This window comes from Ursus americanus, chromosome 15 (genome assembly GCF_024610735.1).
Source record: "Ursus americanus isolate L20-20 chromosome 15, mUrsAme1.1.p, whole genome shotgun sequence".
Lineage (NCBI taxonomy): Eukaryota > Metazoa > Chordata > Mammalia > Carnivora > Ursidae > Ursus > Ursus americanus.
Window position 1 is genome coordinate 27730273 of NC_142141.1, and position 19362 is coordinate 27749634.

Sequence of the window (19362 nt, forward strand, 5' to 3'; positions counted from 1 at the left end):
TTTCTGAGCTAAGAAAGCTTCCCAACTCACATGTTTCCTAACTCCTCACATTTTTCAACCATCTTGTGTCTCTGCTCTTTGAAAAGAGAAACTCTGGCATCTCAGAATTCAACAGTGACAGTGATGACAAGAATTTGTGTTTTGTTTTTTTAAAGACCTATCTATCTATCTATCTATCTATCTATCTATCTATCTATCTATCTATCTATCTATCTATCTATCTATCTAGAGAGAAAGAGTGTGTGTCCATGAGCTGGGGGAGAGGGAGAGGGAGAGAAAGAATTTTAAGCAGACACACCGCTGAGCATGGAGTGGGCTCAATTCCAAGACCCTGAGGTCATGACCTGAGCCAAAATTGAGAGTCAGACATTTAACCGACTGAGCCCCCCAGATGCCCCAAGAGTTTGTGTGTTTAATAAACTTTTCCAGTAGTTAATTGATTTAAAGCAAATTCCTGCAATGATAATTCTTCGAATTAATATAGTGCCTGCCCTTTGGAGTACTCATATGCTTTCTTGCCTATTACCATTTTTTTCCATAAAAAATCCCTGTCAAATAGGGAAGGGAAGGCATTATTATCCTTCATCTTTTAGATGACAAATCAACAGCACAAAGAAACTGAATGACTATGACTGGGAATCAGAACCGTTGATCACTAGATGGCCGTTTTTTCCATTCTATATATAAAGTTACCGTGCCCTGAAATGTTAGGTCAAATGACAGTGTGGCTGGAAGTTATCTGATATACACACGTTTTGAGGAGAGTAATCTGCGCTGAATCCCACTTGTGACATTTCCATCTGGAAGTTGTCTCCTCCTTGAGTAGTACCTGGGAGATGACAATTTCAAGAATTATTATCACTGTCACTTTTTAAATCAAATTTTCAAACACACGTGCATGCACACACACAAGTGAACACATGCACACACACACATATACAGACATACACACACTCATACACCCACAACGTTCTGATGTTTGCTCGAAAACATAAAGCTGGCAAATTCTGGGAGGGGGAAATCACTAAGGAAGTGTTCCAACAACAACCCACAAGACTTCCAAGGTAGTGTTTGAGGTTGGTGTTAATCTCAATTATGCATTAATGTGCTTATTGGTATGCGTATGATGTTCCTGATATCAAAAATACTCGACATAAGGGATGAGGTAAAATAAAAACTGAAGTGATGGCCTTTTCAAAAAAATATTATGACTAGCTAAGAAACTAACTGAATTTTTAGCTTTTAAATATTGGTACTGGTAAATGTACACGCATCTCAGATGCAGTTGGAAGAGCCAGGCAGTTGATGTGTAGTGAAGAGCAGACAGAGATATTTGGGTTAGACTTCAGGATCCAGGATTCAAGACTAGGAATTTTAGCAACTGGGAAGCTTGTCCTATTTCTACATACGTGCTTGCCTCTGACAGTCAAACCGTAGGACTCAATTAGTATTCATTTCCCATACAGTGTGGTCAACATGGTTACATTTCATTACTCTTCACAAAAGATTAATAAATTCCTGGACTACCACTTTGATATGGAGAGTGATATATATAATGTATACCATACAACACAGTCACTTGTTTAGAAGATGAGATTTACAGGATGAATAGAGATAATTTTTTAAAGATTTTAAGTAATCTCTACACCCAGCATGGGGCTCGACCTCACAACCCTGAGATCGAGAGTTGCACGCTTCACTGACCAAGCCAGCCAGGTGTTCAAGATAATTTTTAATAAAGTAGAACAGTGCTTCCCCCAAATCCAAAATAGCAGATAAGGCACAAAATCACTTCTAATTAGCATTTAGGTTGCACTGTGATTATTCATGTTCATGCCACCACAAACAAGCATAAGTCATACCATAGGTAGCCAAATAATTTTATATTATCTCAAGCCACATTAGATATTGATAATGATTTCAATAACTTAGAAGTACCATTGGATGTTTAAAGAAGCATAATATTTTGGGGGTAGAAGTCTCCAGTGGCTAATCAGGAGGTAAAGATAAGACTGAGAAATGAATGCTTAATTTATGCAATGCCCTTGGACCCAGCTTCTGAAAGAGTACCTGACATATAGTAGGTGCTCAATAAAATAGACTCTTTATTGCTGAGAGTTATTTGGGTTAACCACCAGGAACCAGAATTTGGGTCATGTGGGACTTTCTGCCAACTGGAAGTATGTTCCATACAGTGAGTTCTTGAACATTTGGTATTTCTACACTGACTAGACCTTCCAAGGCCATTTAAGTAAGTTATTATAGATCTGGTAAATAACGTTTCCTTGAAATCTGAACTATTAAAAATCTTCACTATGTTTTTGTAATTTTAAAGGTATACATGTTCGCTGTAAATGAATTCAAGAATTTCAGAAATTATGTAACAGTAAAAAAGGTAAAACTTTTTATATTATAAAAACTACGCAAGGGTAAAAAAGCAAAACTATTTACAATTATAATAGGAGATATTACTAAATTGCCTTCCCCCCAAAGCTATATAATTTATAATCTTATCAATAGTGTATGAGCTTCTTTGGTTCCCCATAATATCTCCAAGATAATATATTACTAATCTTTGTTATATTTTAGGCACAAAGTAACATTGATTTAATTTATAATTTAAAATAATTACTGAAATTGGGAATATTTTCTTATGTTTATTAGCCATTTGTATCTTATCTTTTATGAACAACTCATTCATGTTGTCTGTTTTTCCTACTGATTCACAGGAGTTCTTCTCATATAAGGTATACAAGTTAACATTAATAGAGCAAGACTACAGTAATAAAATAAAGAATTCTTGAAAAAGGTTTTTGAAAGATGGAGTTCTTTTACCTTCAATGCTAAAAATTTGTTCTCCTAGTGTCCCAGCCTTTTCTAGTAGAGCTGCTTCATCAGACACGTTGAAAAAATATCTTTCTGTTGGAATACTGGCAATTGCTTTAATTTCTTTTATTAAATTTTTAGTATCAAGGGCATTTCTGTTTAAGTACCCAAGAACCTTGAAAATAGAGGAAGAGGGGAAAAAAGTCATCACAGCTGTACTCCAATATCCCTACTAGTACTTTCTAGTACTTTATTTCTGAACACAATAGGGCCTCTGGAGAAGTAAGTCCACACCCCCTAAGTCAATAGGACTGAAAATCAGCAAGAAGCGAGAGAGTGAAAATCTTTTCTATAAAGCTGAGAGCAGCGAATGAGAAAGTGCAGTTTTGGGAAGCGATGTTATAAAGGAGCACTTACCCATCAACTGAAAGACAACTAAAAAGAAAATCTACTTACTGCTATGCCAAACCTCAGTATATTGTCATTGTTGCATTGATCAATCACGGCTTTCAACATTGAACCATCATGCGATTCACCATCAGTTACAACCACCATTACTTTGGTAGCACCTGGTCGTCCTCCAGCCCCTGCTGCATAAGCGAAATCTCTGTGGCAGATAAGATTAAAGACTCGCTATCAAAAGATGAAGCTAATATGTGGACCTCTGGTTAGAAATATAAATGTGAAACTAACTTCTTTGAGCATGACCTACTGTGACTTAGAATTTCTCTCTATATCAGGTCTGGTGACATATTTACCAACATTCTATATGCAGTTTATAGGGAAATATATATAAATCTTGCTTGGCATTAACAATAATTTCCATAGTTTCCATGGTGTGTGTGTACGTGTTTGCATGTGTATATGGTGTATATGTATTTACATCAAGAATCCTTAGAATTATCTTCTGATAAGAAAATTAAATTCATTAATACTAATCAACAGAGCAAAGATATTCAGTCCTGTCACCAGTTTTATTCACTGGATCTGCATTTACTTTCTCAATACGAAACTGTTTTTTTAAAAAGTAATAAACACACTTGATAAAAGAATTTCAAAGCATTTGGAAAGGTATAAAATAAAAATCTGACACCAAGCCACTGTTCCAAAGGTAACCACCTTTATCAGTTTATGTCTCCTTATAGAAAATGTTTTATTTAGATGTATACGCATAATCTACTCCTCAAATGTTCATGCAAATGGGGGCATAGTCTATACAGTTATTTTTCATTTTGATGGAGGTCTTTCCATATAGGCATATACAAAGCTCCCCCCCCTTTTTTTTAAAAGATTTTTATTTATTTGAGAGAAAGAGCAAGAAGGAGTACACAAGCGTGGGGGGGAGGGGCAGAGGGAAAGGGAGAGGGAGAAGCAGACTCCCCACTGAGCAGGGAACCCAATGTGGGACTTGATCTCAGGACTCAAGATCATGACCTGAGCTGAAGGCAGACGCTTAACTGACAGACACCCAGGTGCCCCCCAAGCTCTCCTTTTTAAGGGCTGCATAATATTTCATTATTTGGGGGTAACCATAGTTTAACCAATTCTCCATTATTGTGCATTTAGGCCATTTTGAGTTTTACAAGTAATACTGTAATAAATGTCCTTGTGTATATATCTTGGCATACTTTTCCAAATGTAGCAATAGGATAAAAATCTTAGCAGTGAAATTACTGAGACAAAGGATTTACACATTTCAAACTTTTACCTATTTATATTACCATAATGTAAAAGAATGCAAGGTTCTCCATCTCCTTTCCTTAACAATGAGGATTATTAAACTTTTAAATTGGGGACATTCTGATAAGTGAGACTATACAATTATTTTAATATGCCCTTTTTTTCATTATAAAGAGATAATGAACATGTTATATTTATTAGCCATTTGTGTTTTTCTCTATGAACTCTTGATTTTTCTTTATCTTTGCCCATTTTTCTTTGTATTGTTCATTATTTTCTAATTAGTAAGATCTCTTTGTTAATCAAGAAAATGATCTTTTGTCATATACATCATAAATATTTTCCTCAGTTCATTAATCTTTTACATTTTAGTGGTATTACTTCTGTATAGAAATTGTATATTTTGGCATCAATTTCATTGATTTTTTTTATGTGTGCCTTTTATATTTGACATGGTATTTTAAAAGGACTTCTTATCTCTAAGTCTTGTTTCTTTAAGGACTCAAGTTTCTCATAGTCCTTTCATAATTCCGTTTTCTTAGATTTAAATTTTTGGTGCAGCTGGAATTTATTTTGATTCAATGAGTGAGTCAGGGATTCAGCTTTATTTTGTCTCTAGATGGGTATCCAGTTGTCCTTCAACTTTTTTTCCTGACTATTGGATTCTCCTGTTCCACATTCTTTCTGGGGAATGCCACCCACTCCTTTGGACTACCTACCACCTATAAGATGACACCTTAAAGTCTACTTCTATTTCCATTCATCTCTCCCATTTCAAATTTATGTATCCAAAACCTGCTGAATATTTTCATTGGAATGTGTAAGGGACTCTTTAATTTCAACATGCTTAAAACTGAGAATGTCATTTTATTCCCTAAAACTTTCCTGTATTCAACATAGCAGAATGTAGACATATAGAAAAATATTTCATATTTGTCACCCAGACAAATTTGAATACAGTACTCACATGAAATACTTGTTGAGTGAATTATACTCTTTATGACACATGGTAGAATTCATGTATGATTGTAAGATTTCTGAAGGTAGAAACTGCCTCATTTGTTCTGATTGCTTTCAGGTCTTGGAATAATAAATTGCAACCATAGGCAGCCAATGAGATAAGATAAATGGAAAATGGTAATATTTACTAAAAGAGTGTCAGAATTCTATTTGATGTTATAAAGAAACAGACAAAAAAAAAAAAGAGAGAGAGAGAGAAAGAAAAGAGAAAAAAAGATAATTAACTCCTGGAAGGTGTGAGTAAGAAGTTAGGTGATTCTCCTAACAAAGGAAAGGCTTCTATTAGCTTGGGAAATAGTGGTAAGAGCGAGATGATGGCACAGGAGAGAAAACCAAAGTTCTGAAAAGATGATAAAAGCCAAAAAAGTCACATCTTAACAGACAGTGGCCATTTTTCTTGAGAGGAGAGCTTACCAGGCAGTCCCCTGAGCTCCTTCCAGGGAAAAATACCACATCCACACTTCCTGCTGAAAACACAGGCCCTCTGCAGTTTGTAGCTCCTTCTAGGCCATTTTCTATGTCAACCTACTCTTCCTCTGAGTCTAGTTTACTAGGACATAAAGGGCGCTTTGACAGATGGCAACTGACCTATTGACTAGCCACAGCCTGTGAGATGGCGTGGCCCAAAAGAACATCTCAATAGGGACAACAGAGATTAACCAAACTGATCCACTTGTAGAAATCCACCTTTGAGACATATAGGGAAAGTCCCCAGTTGATAGAAACAGCAACTAGAATATACACCCAGAAAAAAGGAGGAGCAGATACAATAGGAAATGCAGAAATAGAAAAGACAGGATGTGGTGACTGCCCAGATGTATGCTACTAAGGAAGAAGAAAAAGAGTAAAGAAAACCAGTAAGTGCTTACTTTGAATGACTAGGGGGAAAGGCGGTAGCATGAATCAGAATGGAAAAGTTGTGAGCATGGGTAGGGAAAAGAATAAGGCTGGTTTAGGATGTATTGAATTTGATAAGTGAGCCAACACTCCAAATTAAAGATATCCAGCATCAGCTGGATGCCTGTGTGAATTTGGGAGAGTTCAGAGCTGACCACGTAGCAATGTGGTGACCTACACAGGGCTAATGCAGGTGCCATGAGAGTGGAGACAATGCCTAAGAGGAAAGGGAGATAAGAAAAAAAGGGGGGTTCTGTTGTAGTGAAATAAAAATAGGAAAAGGAGCCAAAGAAGAGGCAAAATTGTTGACAAAAAGTTGGCAGGGATTCTAAAAGTCTGTGATGTCATAGCAACTGGGGCTGGAATAGCAGTGTGTGCTCAGCAGGAGCAAATGGTAAGGGAAGCTAAAGAGGATGAGGTTTGAGGCAGGACCACTGGGTAGTTGGCTGATGAAGAGGCCCACGTTTACCCGGTGGCATGCCATATGTTTCAAGGAAGTGGAGGGAGGGAGTAAAGACAATTTTTTAAGGAGTATAGTAGTGGAAGGAAGAAATACACAACACGAAGACAAAGGCAGGAAGTAGGTTTAAGGGAAGGTGAAGTTTTTGTTCTCATTTATTTTTTAACAATAGGAGACTCTCTCTCATTTTTGTAAAGGTATATGATTAAACCAGAGTGAAGATGAATGCAGGATTGCTGAGAAAATAGAGAAACTGAGCTAAAAATTATGTAGTTGTCACATTCACATTGCTCCGGATTGTAATAAACATAGTGAACCCATTCCATTCAATTCTGACTCCTAGGTCATTAACATTTAAGATTCCATTACCCTTCTTAATATGCATGAAGCGCTCCATTAGCTCAAGTTGTCTGTGGCCTTGATAAATATTAACAAATAATTGCATTTCCTACTTAATCTAAGGTCTTTTAATGTCATTTCATGTACTTCATATAAAATCTTTAAAAAATCATGGAATATCTTGTAGAATTCCTAGAAATCAAAGATTTTAAAATTTCATTTCCTGTTGCCTTCTCAAAGTGTTCGAGTGACAGAATGCTTGAACTTTTCTTCTTTATTACTTCTGATTTAAGTGTAAGTACCAGGTATGTTATTTTTGTCTTTTTTTCTTCTTTCTTACTTACAGGCACTTCTATTTTATCAAAATATTGGGCTATTAGCATCATAACTTACTTTGCATATTGAATTGCTTTGAATGTATTTGTGAGGTCTCCACCATATTGGTATGTCTGGGATGTTGCTTCAATCATTTCAGCTTTCGTTTTGAAAGTGTTCAGGTTAAATACAACTCTTGGTTTGTTGGCATACTGAATTAACCCCACCTTCAAGAAAGCAGAAGTTCATTAAAGGTTTGTCATTGTTATAAATAATTTCTAATTAACCAATATAATCAAAATCAAAAATGCATCTGGATGTGGGCTGATAGTATAAGGGAATCATTTCCAATTTTGTTCTTAAGAATAGTTATTTTTCTTCCAATGGAATGACTTTGTTAGAGGCTGTGAGTATATAGCAGTAGAACTTACTGATAAGCAAGATGATGTCCTAAGAGGTATGATTTGGTTCTCAAGAGTAATAGTTATAAATTTTCAACTATAATGGTCATAGATTATCTAGTAATTGATTTTAAAGCACTGTCTTATAATATTTTAATATGGATAAATATTAGAATAAAGTTCATAACAAGATTAAAATTATATATATTTTCTAACTAACAATGGATATAAGCATATAAACAATTACAAGCAGTCATGGAGAGAGAATAACAGCTCATTAATTGAGAATATTTGCTTATTAAAGAATTAGACTTGAATACAAAAAAAAAACACAACAAAAACAAAACCAGTGAGCTAATCAACACAGTTAATTTGGATGTATTTATTGTTCTGGATTTCCTCTAATCACAGACTTCAGCATTTTTGGAAGGAAGCTGCTATATGAGCATGTGGGCAAGAAGTTTCTGGACTTCAGAGGAAATGCCCTTAGAGGGAGTCTTATCTGAGAGATCTGACAGACAGAACAACTTCTGAACAAGATGCTGGGGCACATATCCTAACCCTTTAGATCAAGAAGGCCAAACACTTCTATGAACATCCTCGTTCTCAGCACTGAAATCATCCTCTATGCCTAGGAGTTGGGGGCTTTCAGAAAAACAGGAAGTGGCAATAGGAGATCAGTGGTAAAAAAAAAAAGGTCTCTAAAATAGAGGTCAGTAGGTAAGGAAGGTGGAAGGGGCAAGGCCTGGATTTCTGAGTTCAATCAGCTACTTTCGCTAGGAAGCAGTCAAGTAGGCACTGGGAAGACGTGAAAAATATGATACTGCTGGAGCAATGTCTCTTTAGGATAGGATGTAAGACTTGAGAGGGAGGATGGGTCAACAATAACTCTAAGGATTTAAAAGTCTAATATGAGAGGAAGATGTTAATAACTCCGGTGACAGCCCCAGAACTTCTTGTGAGAAAAGAGAATGATGAATAGAAGACTTAAAGAAATGTGGCATATTAGGACTTACGGAAAGGCCAAATTTAGATTGGAAGAAAAAGAGACTCTGTAAAGCACCTCTAGAGATGAAGAAGGTGCATTGGGGTGGGAAGACGAGAAGAGGAAGGCATAAATTCCGTTCGAGAGACTATTAAATACAACAAATCTCGCTATGGGGTAATCCATTTAAAGGCAGATAAAATAAGCAGATACTTACGAAAACTTCTCCTATGATGGGCTTTAAGAAGATGCTATACAGAAATCAGTGCTATACCTAGTCTTCTTTTTAAAAAAGATTTTATTTATTTGAGAGAGAGAGAGCATGAGCTGGGGGAGGGACAGAAGGAGAGGGACAAGGAGACTCTCTGCTGAGCATGGATCTTGCCATGGGGCTTGATGCGGGGCTCCATCCCAGGACCCCGAGATCATGACCTGAGCTGAAGTTAGACACTTAACTGACTGAGCCACCCATGTGCCCCTATACCTGTCTTATTCACAGAATTTTCTGGTAAAAGCCCACAGTGAAACCTCCAAAGTTTCAGTGGACATTAGTGTCTTATTGGTATTGAAAAGCAATGTCAATGGGGAAAACATATAATACTGTACAGGAAAGCAGAAAATCAAATTTCAATATAGCTAACTGCAAAGCATTTAGGGGAAAATGTTCCAACAATTGTTACTAGATGTTGGACACTAAGGCCTCAGATGACAGGAACAACCCCAAAACATACACTGGTTAACTGTGAACTGATCCTTGTTGATATTGGTTCAATGTGCTTCTACAACCAGAATGAGCAATGAAATGGCAAATCCAAGAAGAAAGAAAGAAAGAAAAAAGACCCAGAACTTTAACAAGAAATGCTATTCAGTTTTATGAAAGCAGGAAGCTTCTGTTCCTGAGTTTTGGATGCCTATCTCAAGAAGACAGAAAAGCAAATTAAAGACTCGTTAAAACACAGCTACACAAAATTATTGAAAAGACTTGTCCTGTGTAAGAAAAGAAGCATAGACTAAAATATAATAAAAGACTAAAAAATAACAAAAGATAGGATTATGCTGTCTATGGACGTCTTTATAAAAAATCCCAGAATTCGAGGACAATTGTTTTACCAGCAAACAATAAACAAAAGAAATTAATTACTAGTCCAAATGGCTGTCAAGAAAAAAATACATAATAGATTTTAAAATGTATGAATAAATTCATGAGTTATAGGAGGGAAAAATAAGAAAAAAAAAGAGGATTAAAATGCTACATCCTAGGGGCACCTGGGTGGCTCAGTTGGTTAAGCATCCGACACTTGTTTTCAGCTCTGGTCATGATCTTGGGGTTGTGAGATTGAGCCTCAAGTCAGGCTCTGTGGTGGGTCTGGAGCCTGCTTGAGATTCTTTCTCTCTCCCTCTGCCCCTCCTCCAACTCCCACTCTTTCTCTTTCTCTTGCTCTCTCACACACAAAAAATGTTATATCTCATATCCGATGCCTGTGTCAGAAATAGAAATCTCAAAGCTTAAAGACCAGCATTGAGCAATATCATGGACAGCACAACTCAATGTAGTGCAAGTTTCAATTAACTGTCAAGATTACCATTAAGTGCATTCAATATGGGGATCTGACAAATATAAAAATTAAGACCTCATATCTAATAATATTTTCTCAGAAAGAAAGTTGTGGGTTAGTGTATGTATTATTCAAACCCATACCTGTGTTTTTTTGGGGCCTATATCCAGGCCTTGGACAAATTTTTCCAAGAAATTCTTTACTGCCTCCCAGGGATAAATGCTGTTTGATTCATCACACACAACCACAACATCTATGAGGGCAGGGCAGGCTACACAGGAAAAATGAAAGAAACAGATTCCATAGGTAATTCAGTCTTCACACTCATATGCAAATGGAACAAAGTAAAATGCACTGGAGGAATTGGGTGGTACTTGATAAATCCCGCCTTCCCCCTTCACATAAGGCACTGCTCATACCCTCTGCACATTCGTCACTTACCCTGAACTGCAGGTGCGAAGCTGGTTAAGAGCTGAAAATCGGCACTGACGTCAGAACAAACACCAGTTGTGTAATATTGGCTTCCACACTGCTGTGCCCACAGGGGACCACAGGTCTTCAAAGAGAGAGCAATGACAAAGCATACAGAAAACATGAGTCCTCTACTTTTCCATTTGTGAAACTCAGAGATCAGTTCTGTGACTTTACAGGATACTAGGAATTGTCAACTCTTATAACTTGCAGGTTAAAAAAAGCCTCGGAAAGAGCAAACAGAAGTAAGGGAGAAAGAAGGTGGCAGCTGGACTGGGAGGCTGGTGGTGGTGCAGGGAAAAGCCCCTTGGGTCATCCCCCAAGCTTAGAGAAAGAGGGTGCTTTCCTTCATCTTCCGTCTCTCAGTTACCGAGGCCTCAGGGACTGAATCTGTAAATGAGGATACATCATACCTACTATTTTTTAAGGTTGTTGTAAAGATTATACATATAAAACATTTAGAACAGTGCGGGGTAAATAGCAAAGGCTACAAAATTGTGAGCCAGCACCATTGCTGTTGTTATTCTTGAACAAAGATTATATTGTTCACCTATATTTTATGCTCTCTATATACCACTTATACTATTCAGCAGAAACCACAGGCCCACAAGTACCAGGACCAGGCAGGAACCTCGGAGTGTTCAGGCTCGTGTAGACTCCGTAATGAATGAAGAACCCAGGCCTCATACACAGGGGCAGGTCACCGCGGCTCCTGCCCATTGCCAGCCTTGCCAGATCTTTCCAATTTTCAAGGAGAGCCCGACAGGACAAACTCTTTGTGAAAATCCAGTTAAAATAAACACTCTACGGGCTAAACAAACACAGTGAGTTCAGGAACTGCCAGTTTCTAACTTTGTTATCGAGTATTTATTTGAGGACTTCTGATCCCCCTATTTCTACTACCTAAAACCTTCATCCTTGCCCACACCAGACATACTACAATTCTTCTTATTCCCATCAACCCAACCTCAAATCTCTCCTTTTCAGCAGCCCCTGAACGCCAAGAACTCCTGCTTCAATTGTGATTAAATCATACAGGAAACATTACATTAAATAATACCTAAATTGCTGGATGTGAAAGGACAAAAACGGGAAAGAGAAGTCCAGTCAAGGTCTTAAAGAGCATCTACAAAGTGTAACGTTAGGTAAAGCTGTGGATCAATTATTAGAACTTAACAAAAAAGGGTGAACTTGCAAAAAGCAATTGGAAGAATAAAAAGGAATTTATTTGACCCGATTTAATTGTTGGTTGCTCAAAGGAAAAGCAGCTGTGCTCATATTTCATGCTCAGTGAATAAGCCATAGTTCTTCCTTCTATAAAACTGGTTCATTTTGCCAATTAGTCAGGGGAAAATCACGATCGATGCCTTTGGTTAGTTTACCAAATAACAGATACATATCATTGATTCCTATATCCCCATCTCCAATTGTTTTTTTTTTTAATCACCTTGAAAAACAATAACTCATGCAGTATTCAAGACTTTTTTTTTGTTTTAAAAGCAATGGAAACAGCATTTAGAACTTGAAATTAGAATGTGCCAATTGTTAACGCCAGAACTACATTCCTGCTTTAAGCCCAGAACTTAAGAAGTTTCAAAAAAATGTGATGATTGTCAGTCTTTTCCACATAATTCTTAAGAGTATCTTAAGATTTTGACCTTTTAGGTATGTAAAGGAAGCTTAGCCTTTTTTTTTTTTCCTTTCTTTTTTCCTCTCTCTCCCTCCCTCCCCCTTCCCTCCTTCTCTGGTTGCTACATTGGTTGTTAAATTAGTCTCTTAAATTTTCTAGCAATTTAAATTACTTTATCTCAAGTTACACATTAAAAATTTTGAAGTACATCCTGTAATCCCTATATCTCAATATTTTCCTCTTCCTGAATTTATTCAACCTTAAAAACAAACAAGCAAACAAAAAAAGAGGAAAGCAACCCTATTATAAAGACTTTAGAATGTCATAAACCATGAAGATTCATTGCAATATTCTATTTTGCTTTGAATTACACATATTATAAGCAATAACTGATGTCTGAATACCAATGTCTGAATGCTAGTATCTATTAGTAGAAGTAGAATGACATTGTTAAAAATTGATTATATTTTTAGAATAATTCAGAGTTATACATATCGGCTTTTAAGTTAGCATGTCAATGGTATAGACATAACTAATGTAAAGTTAAATTAAGCATTCTATGGCTATAACAGGGTGATATACGTAGGATCATCTATGAGCTGGTGGAAATGTCTAATAAGATTGGATTTTATTTGCCTTAAAATTTTTTTTGGTATGTGATGGTTTTCATTTTTTTTTATATAGTCAAATCTTTTCAACAATTTCCTATATTATTTCTTCTGTTAGTTCTAAGCTCAGAAATTTTTCCTTCTTTCAGAAAATTTCCATTTCTTCTAGTTTTTTTATATTAACTCTTTAATTCACTTGAAAGTATACTTGGATACACAAGTTATTTACCAATTAATTGTCCCAGACCACTTGTTAAAGAAGGTATTTTATCTCATTGATTTGGAATGTCTTTTCACAGCATTCTAGAAACTAAATGAGAGTAAACACTAGCATGAAATAAGAAGAGACCAAGCCATGACTTCGAAGATACCAGATTTGCCAACAGTTATAGCAAAGGACTAAAGACAGAAATACTCTTCAGCTTTGAAATCCACTCTCTGAATTAACAGTACCTATCTTGAATGTTCCTATGGGAAGGAGAAATGAAACCTGGAATTCTGCTATTATCAACAAATGCTAGGCATACTTTCCAAAGGCAAAGAATTGGTATTCCTTGTGCTGCTTTTTTCTGAGACATTCTGTGGCAATGGTTTTGCTGAATATCTTAAGAAGTCTATACATCAACAGATGGTATTTCATGTTGGATATCCATGTTGTATGATTTATCCGAAAGCAAACTCTAATATTTAAATGTCAAGATTTGATTTGATAGGTGGGATGGTGAGAAGACACCAACTTCGTACTTTCTTGAAATGGATGAGAATTTGAAAGGTAAACACTCACAAGAAATCCTCCGGTTCCCATGTTCCTTGTGAGGGTCAAGCCAAGGCTCATGTTGGTTTTCATTTCGGTAACATTGGGAATGCTTGTGGCAGCTTTCAAAGGGAAAAAGATTTAAAAAATCGAATAAATCTTCACCATTTATTTAAACTTGTTAAAAAAAAAACCGCACACACTGATGTTTATGTGTAGCATTGAATTTACTGTCATATACACAGTTGCTCACATTATATAATCCCATGTAAAGAAATGAGGGACCTTCAGTGATCTGGTAGCTTGTATCCTTAAATGTGTGAAGTTACAGAATGTCAGATATTAGGGAGTGGTGTGTGGAAAGGGCATGACTTATAGGTATTTAAATTAAAAAATTTTTTAAAACAAAGTGCTGGCCAAACAAAACACATTTGAGGACACGATTTGGTCTCCAATTTGCCAACCTACTCTTTTCAAGGTCTCGACAGCTCCATCTAATGCTTTATTCTAGATCAGAAAAAAAAATCCTTAAAGTGTTATCAAAAAATGCTATGCAGTAGAATCTGGACCAAAACATTAGTGAGTGAATTTTAAAAGGAAATCATGAGACTAGTCATGTAAAATAATAAATACACCTCCCCTACCTCCTCTCTCCCACTGAACTAGGGCATCATCCACTGTATCCATTCTTGAGCTACAGAACATTGCAATTCTCTTCAATAGTATTATATGCTCAAGTTCTCTAATCTTTGCCAAGCCAACATTGTCACTTTGATTTATCCCCCTTGACCCAGGGTGATTGTTTTATTATCTTTATTTAAAGGTCATTCTTGGAACTTCCTCCTTGTTCTCTCTTTCCTTTGTGTCTTTGAGAAGGGAACAATCTTTTTTTTTTTTTTAAGATTTTATTTATTTATTTGACAGAGAGAGAGACAGCCAGCGAGAGAGGGAACACAAGCAGGGGGAGTGGGAGAGGAAGAAGCAGGCTCATAGCGGAGGAGGCTGATGTGGGGCTCGATCCCAGAACGCCGGGATCACGCCCTGAGCCGAAGGCAGACGCTTAACCGCTGTGCCACCCAGGCGCCCCAGGAACAATCTTTCTAAGTCTAATTTTTCCATGGACCAGTGAGTGATGTTAATTCCGACCAGTCACTTCTTTTTTTTTTTTTTTAAGATTTTATTTATTTATTTGACAGAGACAGCCAGCGAGAGAGGGAACACAAGCAGGGAGAGTGGGAGAGGAAGAAGCAGGCTCGCAGCGGAGGAGCCTGATGTGGGGCTCGATCCCATAATGCCGGGATCATGCCCTGATCCGAAGGATCTGCTTAACGACTGCGCTACCCAGGCGCCCCCCCCCCAACCAGTCACTTCTATTCTTGACTAATGGTTACTCCTTTTTATTACCTCCTTCTACTCTTCCTACACACAAGATCATCTCCTTTTTATTAGGAAAGTCTTCACTCAACCCTGCTACTCCATAGAACTATTTTCCCAATTCTCCTTCACTCCTCAACTTCTGGAAAAAAAGGTCTACCGTTACTTATAGAACTTGTTCATACCTCACATGCTCCTAAATTCATTGTGACCTATTTTCTCCCCTCAACACTACTAGATTCATATTCTCGGCAAGAAAGTTGCAAAATGTGATCTGCTGGAGTGCAGAAAGAAAATAATGGAACTGCTATGTGTGTGTTTTCATTCTTTTACATGTATTTTTTAAAACTTTGTTTCAGGAGTAGAATTTAGTAATTTATTGCTTACAAAAAAACCCCAGTGCTTATTCTTATAAATTCTTTTATAATATTTTAAAAATAAAAAATATATACATTGAGATGACTGTTCAAAAGTTATAGGTGATATGATACATTGGGATGTTATAATAAAATGAACTATATAATAAATTGTTTGAACATTCACCCTTAATGTATACATTTTTATTTTTAGAAACATGTATATGTATATATATTTATAATACGTATTACTTATGTTTTATGTAGATGAGTGTTCAAAATGTTTGGAGAGCACTGATCTAGTTCACCCATTATCTCCCTATAGATGCCGACGATCTGTACTCAGTCTTCATCCCCTTCAGCCCCTGTAGCATTTGACAGCACTGATATTCCTACCACCTCATGTTTATTGAACTCCTATTATATGCCAGAAATGATGTTAGAAATTAGGTACGCAGAGATGTGCAAGAAACATGCCCTTACTTCTAAGTCTTAATCACTGTTTTTGAATCTCTACTTTCCCTTGATTCCTTAACGCTGTATTTTCCTAATCAATGCTTTAGTTCTTTGGAACTCTAAGACTCCTCAGTGCTGTTTTTTCTGTTTTGTTTTGTTTTGTTTTTGCATGAGGATGATGATTCAATTGAGTAATTTTTTAGATGCATCAAGAGATATTGCATGGAAATATGACTTGTTTAGCTTTTCAGTCTTGCATCTTTAATAATTTTTTGCATTAATAGAGAGCATCTGAGATATGGATAATTAAAACAGCAATTCCAAACACTTACAAAGTATTCCAAAAAGTGACAATGTTTTTTGTTGGAATGCAATCATTTAGATAAGACCAGAAACAGGTGTTTCTCAGCCTCTCTAAATGCAACATTAGTATTGACAGGTCTATACCTAATGGTTTAAGGAGGAAGAAAGGTATGGATGGACTTAGTTATCTGTAAATAATCAGGAAAATAATCCTAAACATTGATGGAAACTAGTCCACAATCTGGGGGTAGATGGTCCAAAAGGCAGCACATTTCTCATGCATCTTACTAAATCAGGTTTTTAAGCTGTGCTGGAAATTTGGATACAATTGGACCCCACATGACTAAAGATATAAAGGCAAAAAAGTTGTCTAGGTTTCTTAAGACAGACTATGATTTTATTATTTTTTTTAGTTAGAGTTATATCAAATGAGATCTTGTTATTTGTAAAACATCAGATTGCTAGTTACCACTTACTTTCCAAATTCAGTTTTTCACATGTAGCAGTGGACAGATCAACAGGACATTTATACACATCTCCCATTCGGTTCGCAGGAAAGCCACTCCAAGGTGAACCAACCAGTAACCTAGAAATAGGAATGTTTTTTCATTAGATGTAAAATCTTAGTATAGTTTCTTAAAGATTAAAACAGACCACAAAACAATGAACAAAATGCCCCATATTTAATTCAAATTTTTAATAAGAAAATAGTTCATATTTGTTCAGCTATAATTTGTTCTTTTTCTTTTTCTCTTAGCTGATCAAGACTTTAATAAATATCCGCAATACATTATAGAAATATAATGCAGGCCACAAATGTGATCTGCATATGTTAATTAAAAATTTTCTAGTAGTCACATTAATACAATAAGAAGCAAAGGTGAAATTCAATTTATTATGTTTTATCTAACTTGATATATCCAAACTAGTATGTAATCATTATAAATAAAGATTATTATTGAGCTATATGACATTCTTTTTTCCATACTAAGTCTTTGAAATTCAGTGTGTATTTTAACCTCAGAGCACAAATCAGTACGGAGAAGTAACATTTCAAGTGCTCAGTAGCCACATGTGGCTAGTGGCTGCCATATTGGTCAGCACAACTTTAAAGAATGAACAATATTAAAACCAAAAGCAAAAACTAACATTTGTTGAGCGCTTTTCTTGTCCTAAGTATTTTCATATGTTAATTTACTTAGGGAGCAGATGAGTTATCTAAGTGGTTTTATTGTCTATATAAGAGGATCCTTAGCAAAAACACAGAGCAATATACTATGGAGCCTTCCTTATGTGTAACATGTTTGTAGCCAGGACACAGGATGCAGAGGCTGGAGACTGGTGTTCACATCCTCCTTTTGGTTAGTTTCATTTCCTACAGAGCTTCTCCAACTAGAGACAAAGTGTTTCTCGGTGGAGTCACTCACCTAACATTTCTGGTCACAGAAGAATAGACAGAAAGTGTCCATTCTTATCTTCAGAATCTATAGTAGGTTAATTACTCAGCAGCATTCAGTTACAAAGGAAGCATATTTGATTCAATGTTTTTTTCCTTGTCAGGGTTGGAAGATTAGATGAAACTTAAATTCTTTCATGAGCCGTCTGTATAAATATTTTATCATTGTTGATTAAACAACATGTGCCTCACACTAAGTGCCACAATGGATACAAAAAGACTAAGGTGCGTGCCTGTCTACTAAATCTAGTAAAGCTGTTGAAGATGCATGACAAGTAAAACAATAACAATACAAATGAACACAAAGATATAAATAAGTTCCTCTCTGGAACAAATATTAGAATTGTCAGAGGATGTAAAAATGGATATTGAAGGATGAAAGTGGCAGTCATCATTCTCAGCAGAGGGAAGAGTGTGAATAACCATGGAAAGAGGAAAATACAGATTATTTTGAAAGACAGTTAATGATTCACACAGTTACTGAGAGCTATGTGTAACTGATTCTGAAGCCCAAACTCTTAACCCTTAGCTTATTCTCCTTCCTCTTAGCTGCACAAAGGCCTGGCATAGGGCCCAGATTGGGTAATCTATCTGGACAAATGGGCTGGGTTCCAGAATAATAGAGGAGTAGATCTGGAAATGGATAATCGGGACGTGCCTACCGCAATGAGGGTATGGCTGTGTGGTGTGTAAGGAGGCTGTGGACTGGAAGGACACCAGCCAAGGTCAACTTGTAATAGCACATCCACACTGTGGGCCCAGGCTGTACTGTTCATAATGTAGGTAAGAGCAGATTATGTTTAAATAGTACTAAAGGTGGTAATTTGGGAGACTTTTATTATGCGTATTTTCCATCCATCCTCACCAGCCCAAGAGCAAGAAACACACTGAAGAGTAAAAGTTAAGTGTTTCTCATCTAAAATTTAACCATCTTGTTCTTCAGAGCTTTCAGCAGTAAAGCACCATCAGCTACCTATTTCTCAATGAGAAAGCTCAAAAGGCTACTTGCTGTTTCCCCTTGACTAAGTGTTCTCTGGACACATCCCCATCTCACTTCCTCCAACCTCACCAAAGAGTTTGGGATTTGATAATCTCACACTCAGGAGGGGGTATGACATCTCCACTACTGCTGTGAGAGCTGTGGCCTCCTACATGAATCAAATGGGAAGAAGAGAGAAAAAGAAGCATCTGCACAACTGTGTGCCTCTTTACAAAAAGGATGTGAAAGTACTTGTAAATCTCTTGGAGAATACATGTAAATCTCTGGCAGTATGATGTCATATTAAACTCTTAACACACGACAACAGATAACAGTGGAAGACCAGATCATCTTGGTGACTGGTAAAGAACCAGGGTGTTCTCATAATCTATGACTCATTCTTTCAATATGGCGAACGACATTAGTCAGTAGCCTCCAGGTCATGCTAGTGACTACAGAGAATGTTTCAAGACCATCATTAACTCCTTTATTGGCA

General features: G+C 36.6%; 1 protein-coding gene across 1 annotated transcript in view; it reads right to left on the reverse strand.

The window, feature by feature from the left end:
* The window catches only part of ITGA2 (integrin subunit alpha 2), a 106262-nt gene that overhangs the window by 47770 nt on the left and 39130 nt on the right, over nt 1-19362 (reverse strand). The window contains exons 3-10 of the mRNA XM_045815357.2: nt 16908-17017; nt 13973-14064; nt 10921-11035; nt 10623-10750; nt 7616-7764; nt 3283-3433; nt 2836-3001; nt 753-829 (exon numbers count right to left, since the gene is read on the reverse strand). Coding sequence (XP_045671313.2) covers nt 753-829; nt 2836-3001; nt 3283-3433; nt 7616-7764; nt 10623-10750; nt 10921-11035; nt 13973-14064; nt 16908-17017 — 988 coding nt within the window. The remainder of the gene's footprint in view (nt 1-752; nt 830-2835; nt 3002-3282; nt 3434-7615; nt 7765-10622; nt 10751-10920; nt 11036-13972; nt 14065-16907; nt 17018-19362) is intronic.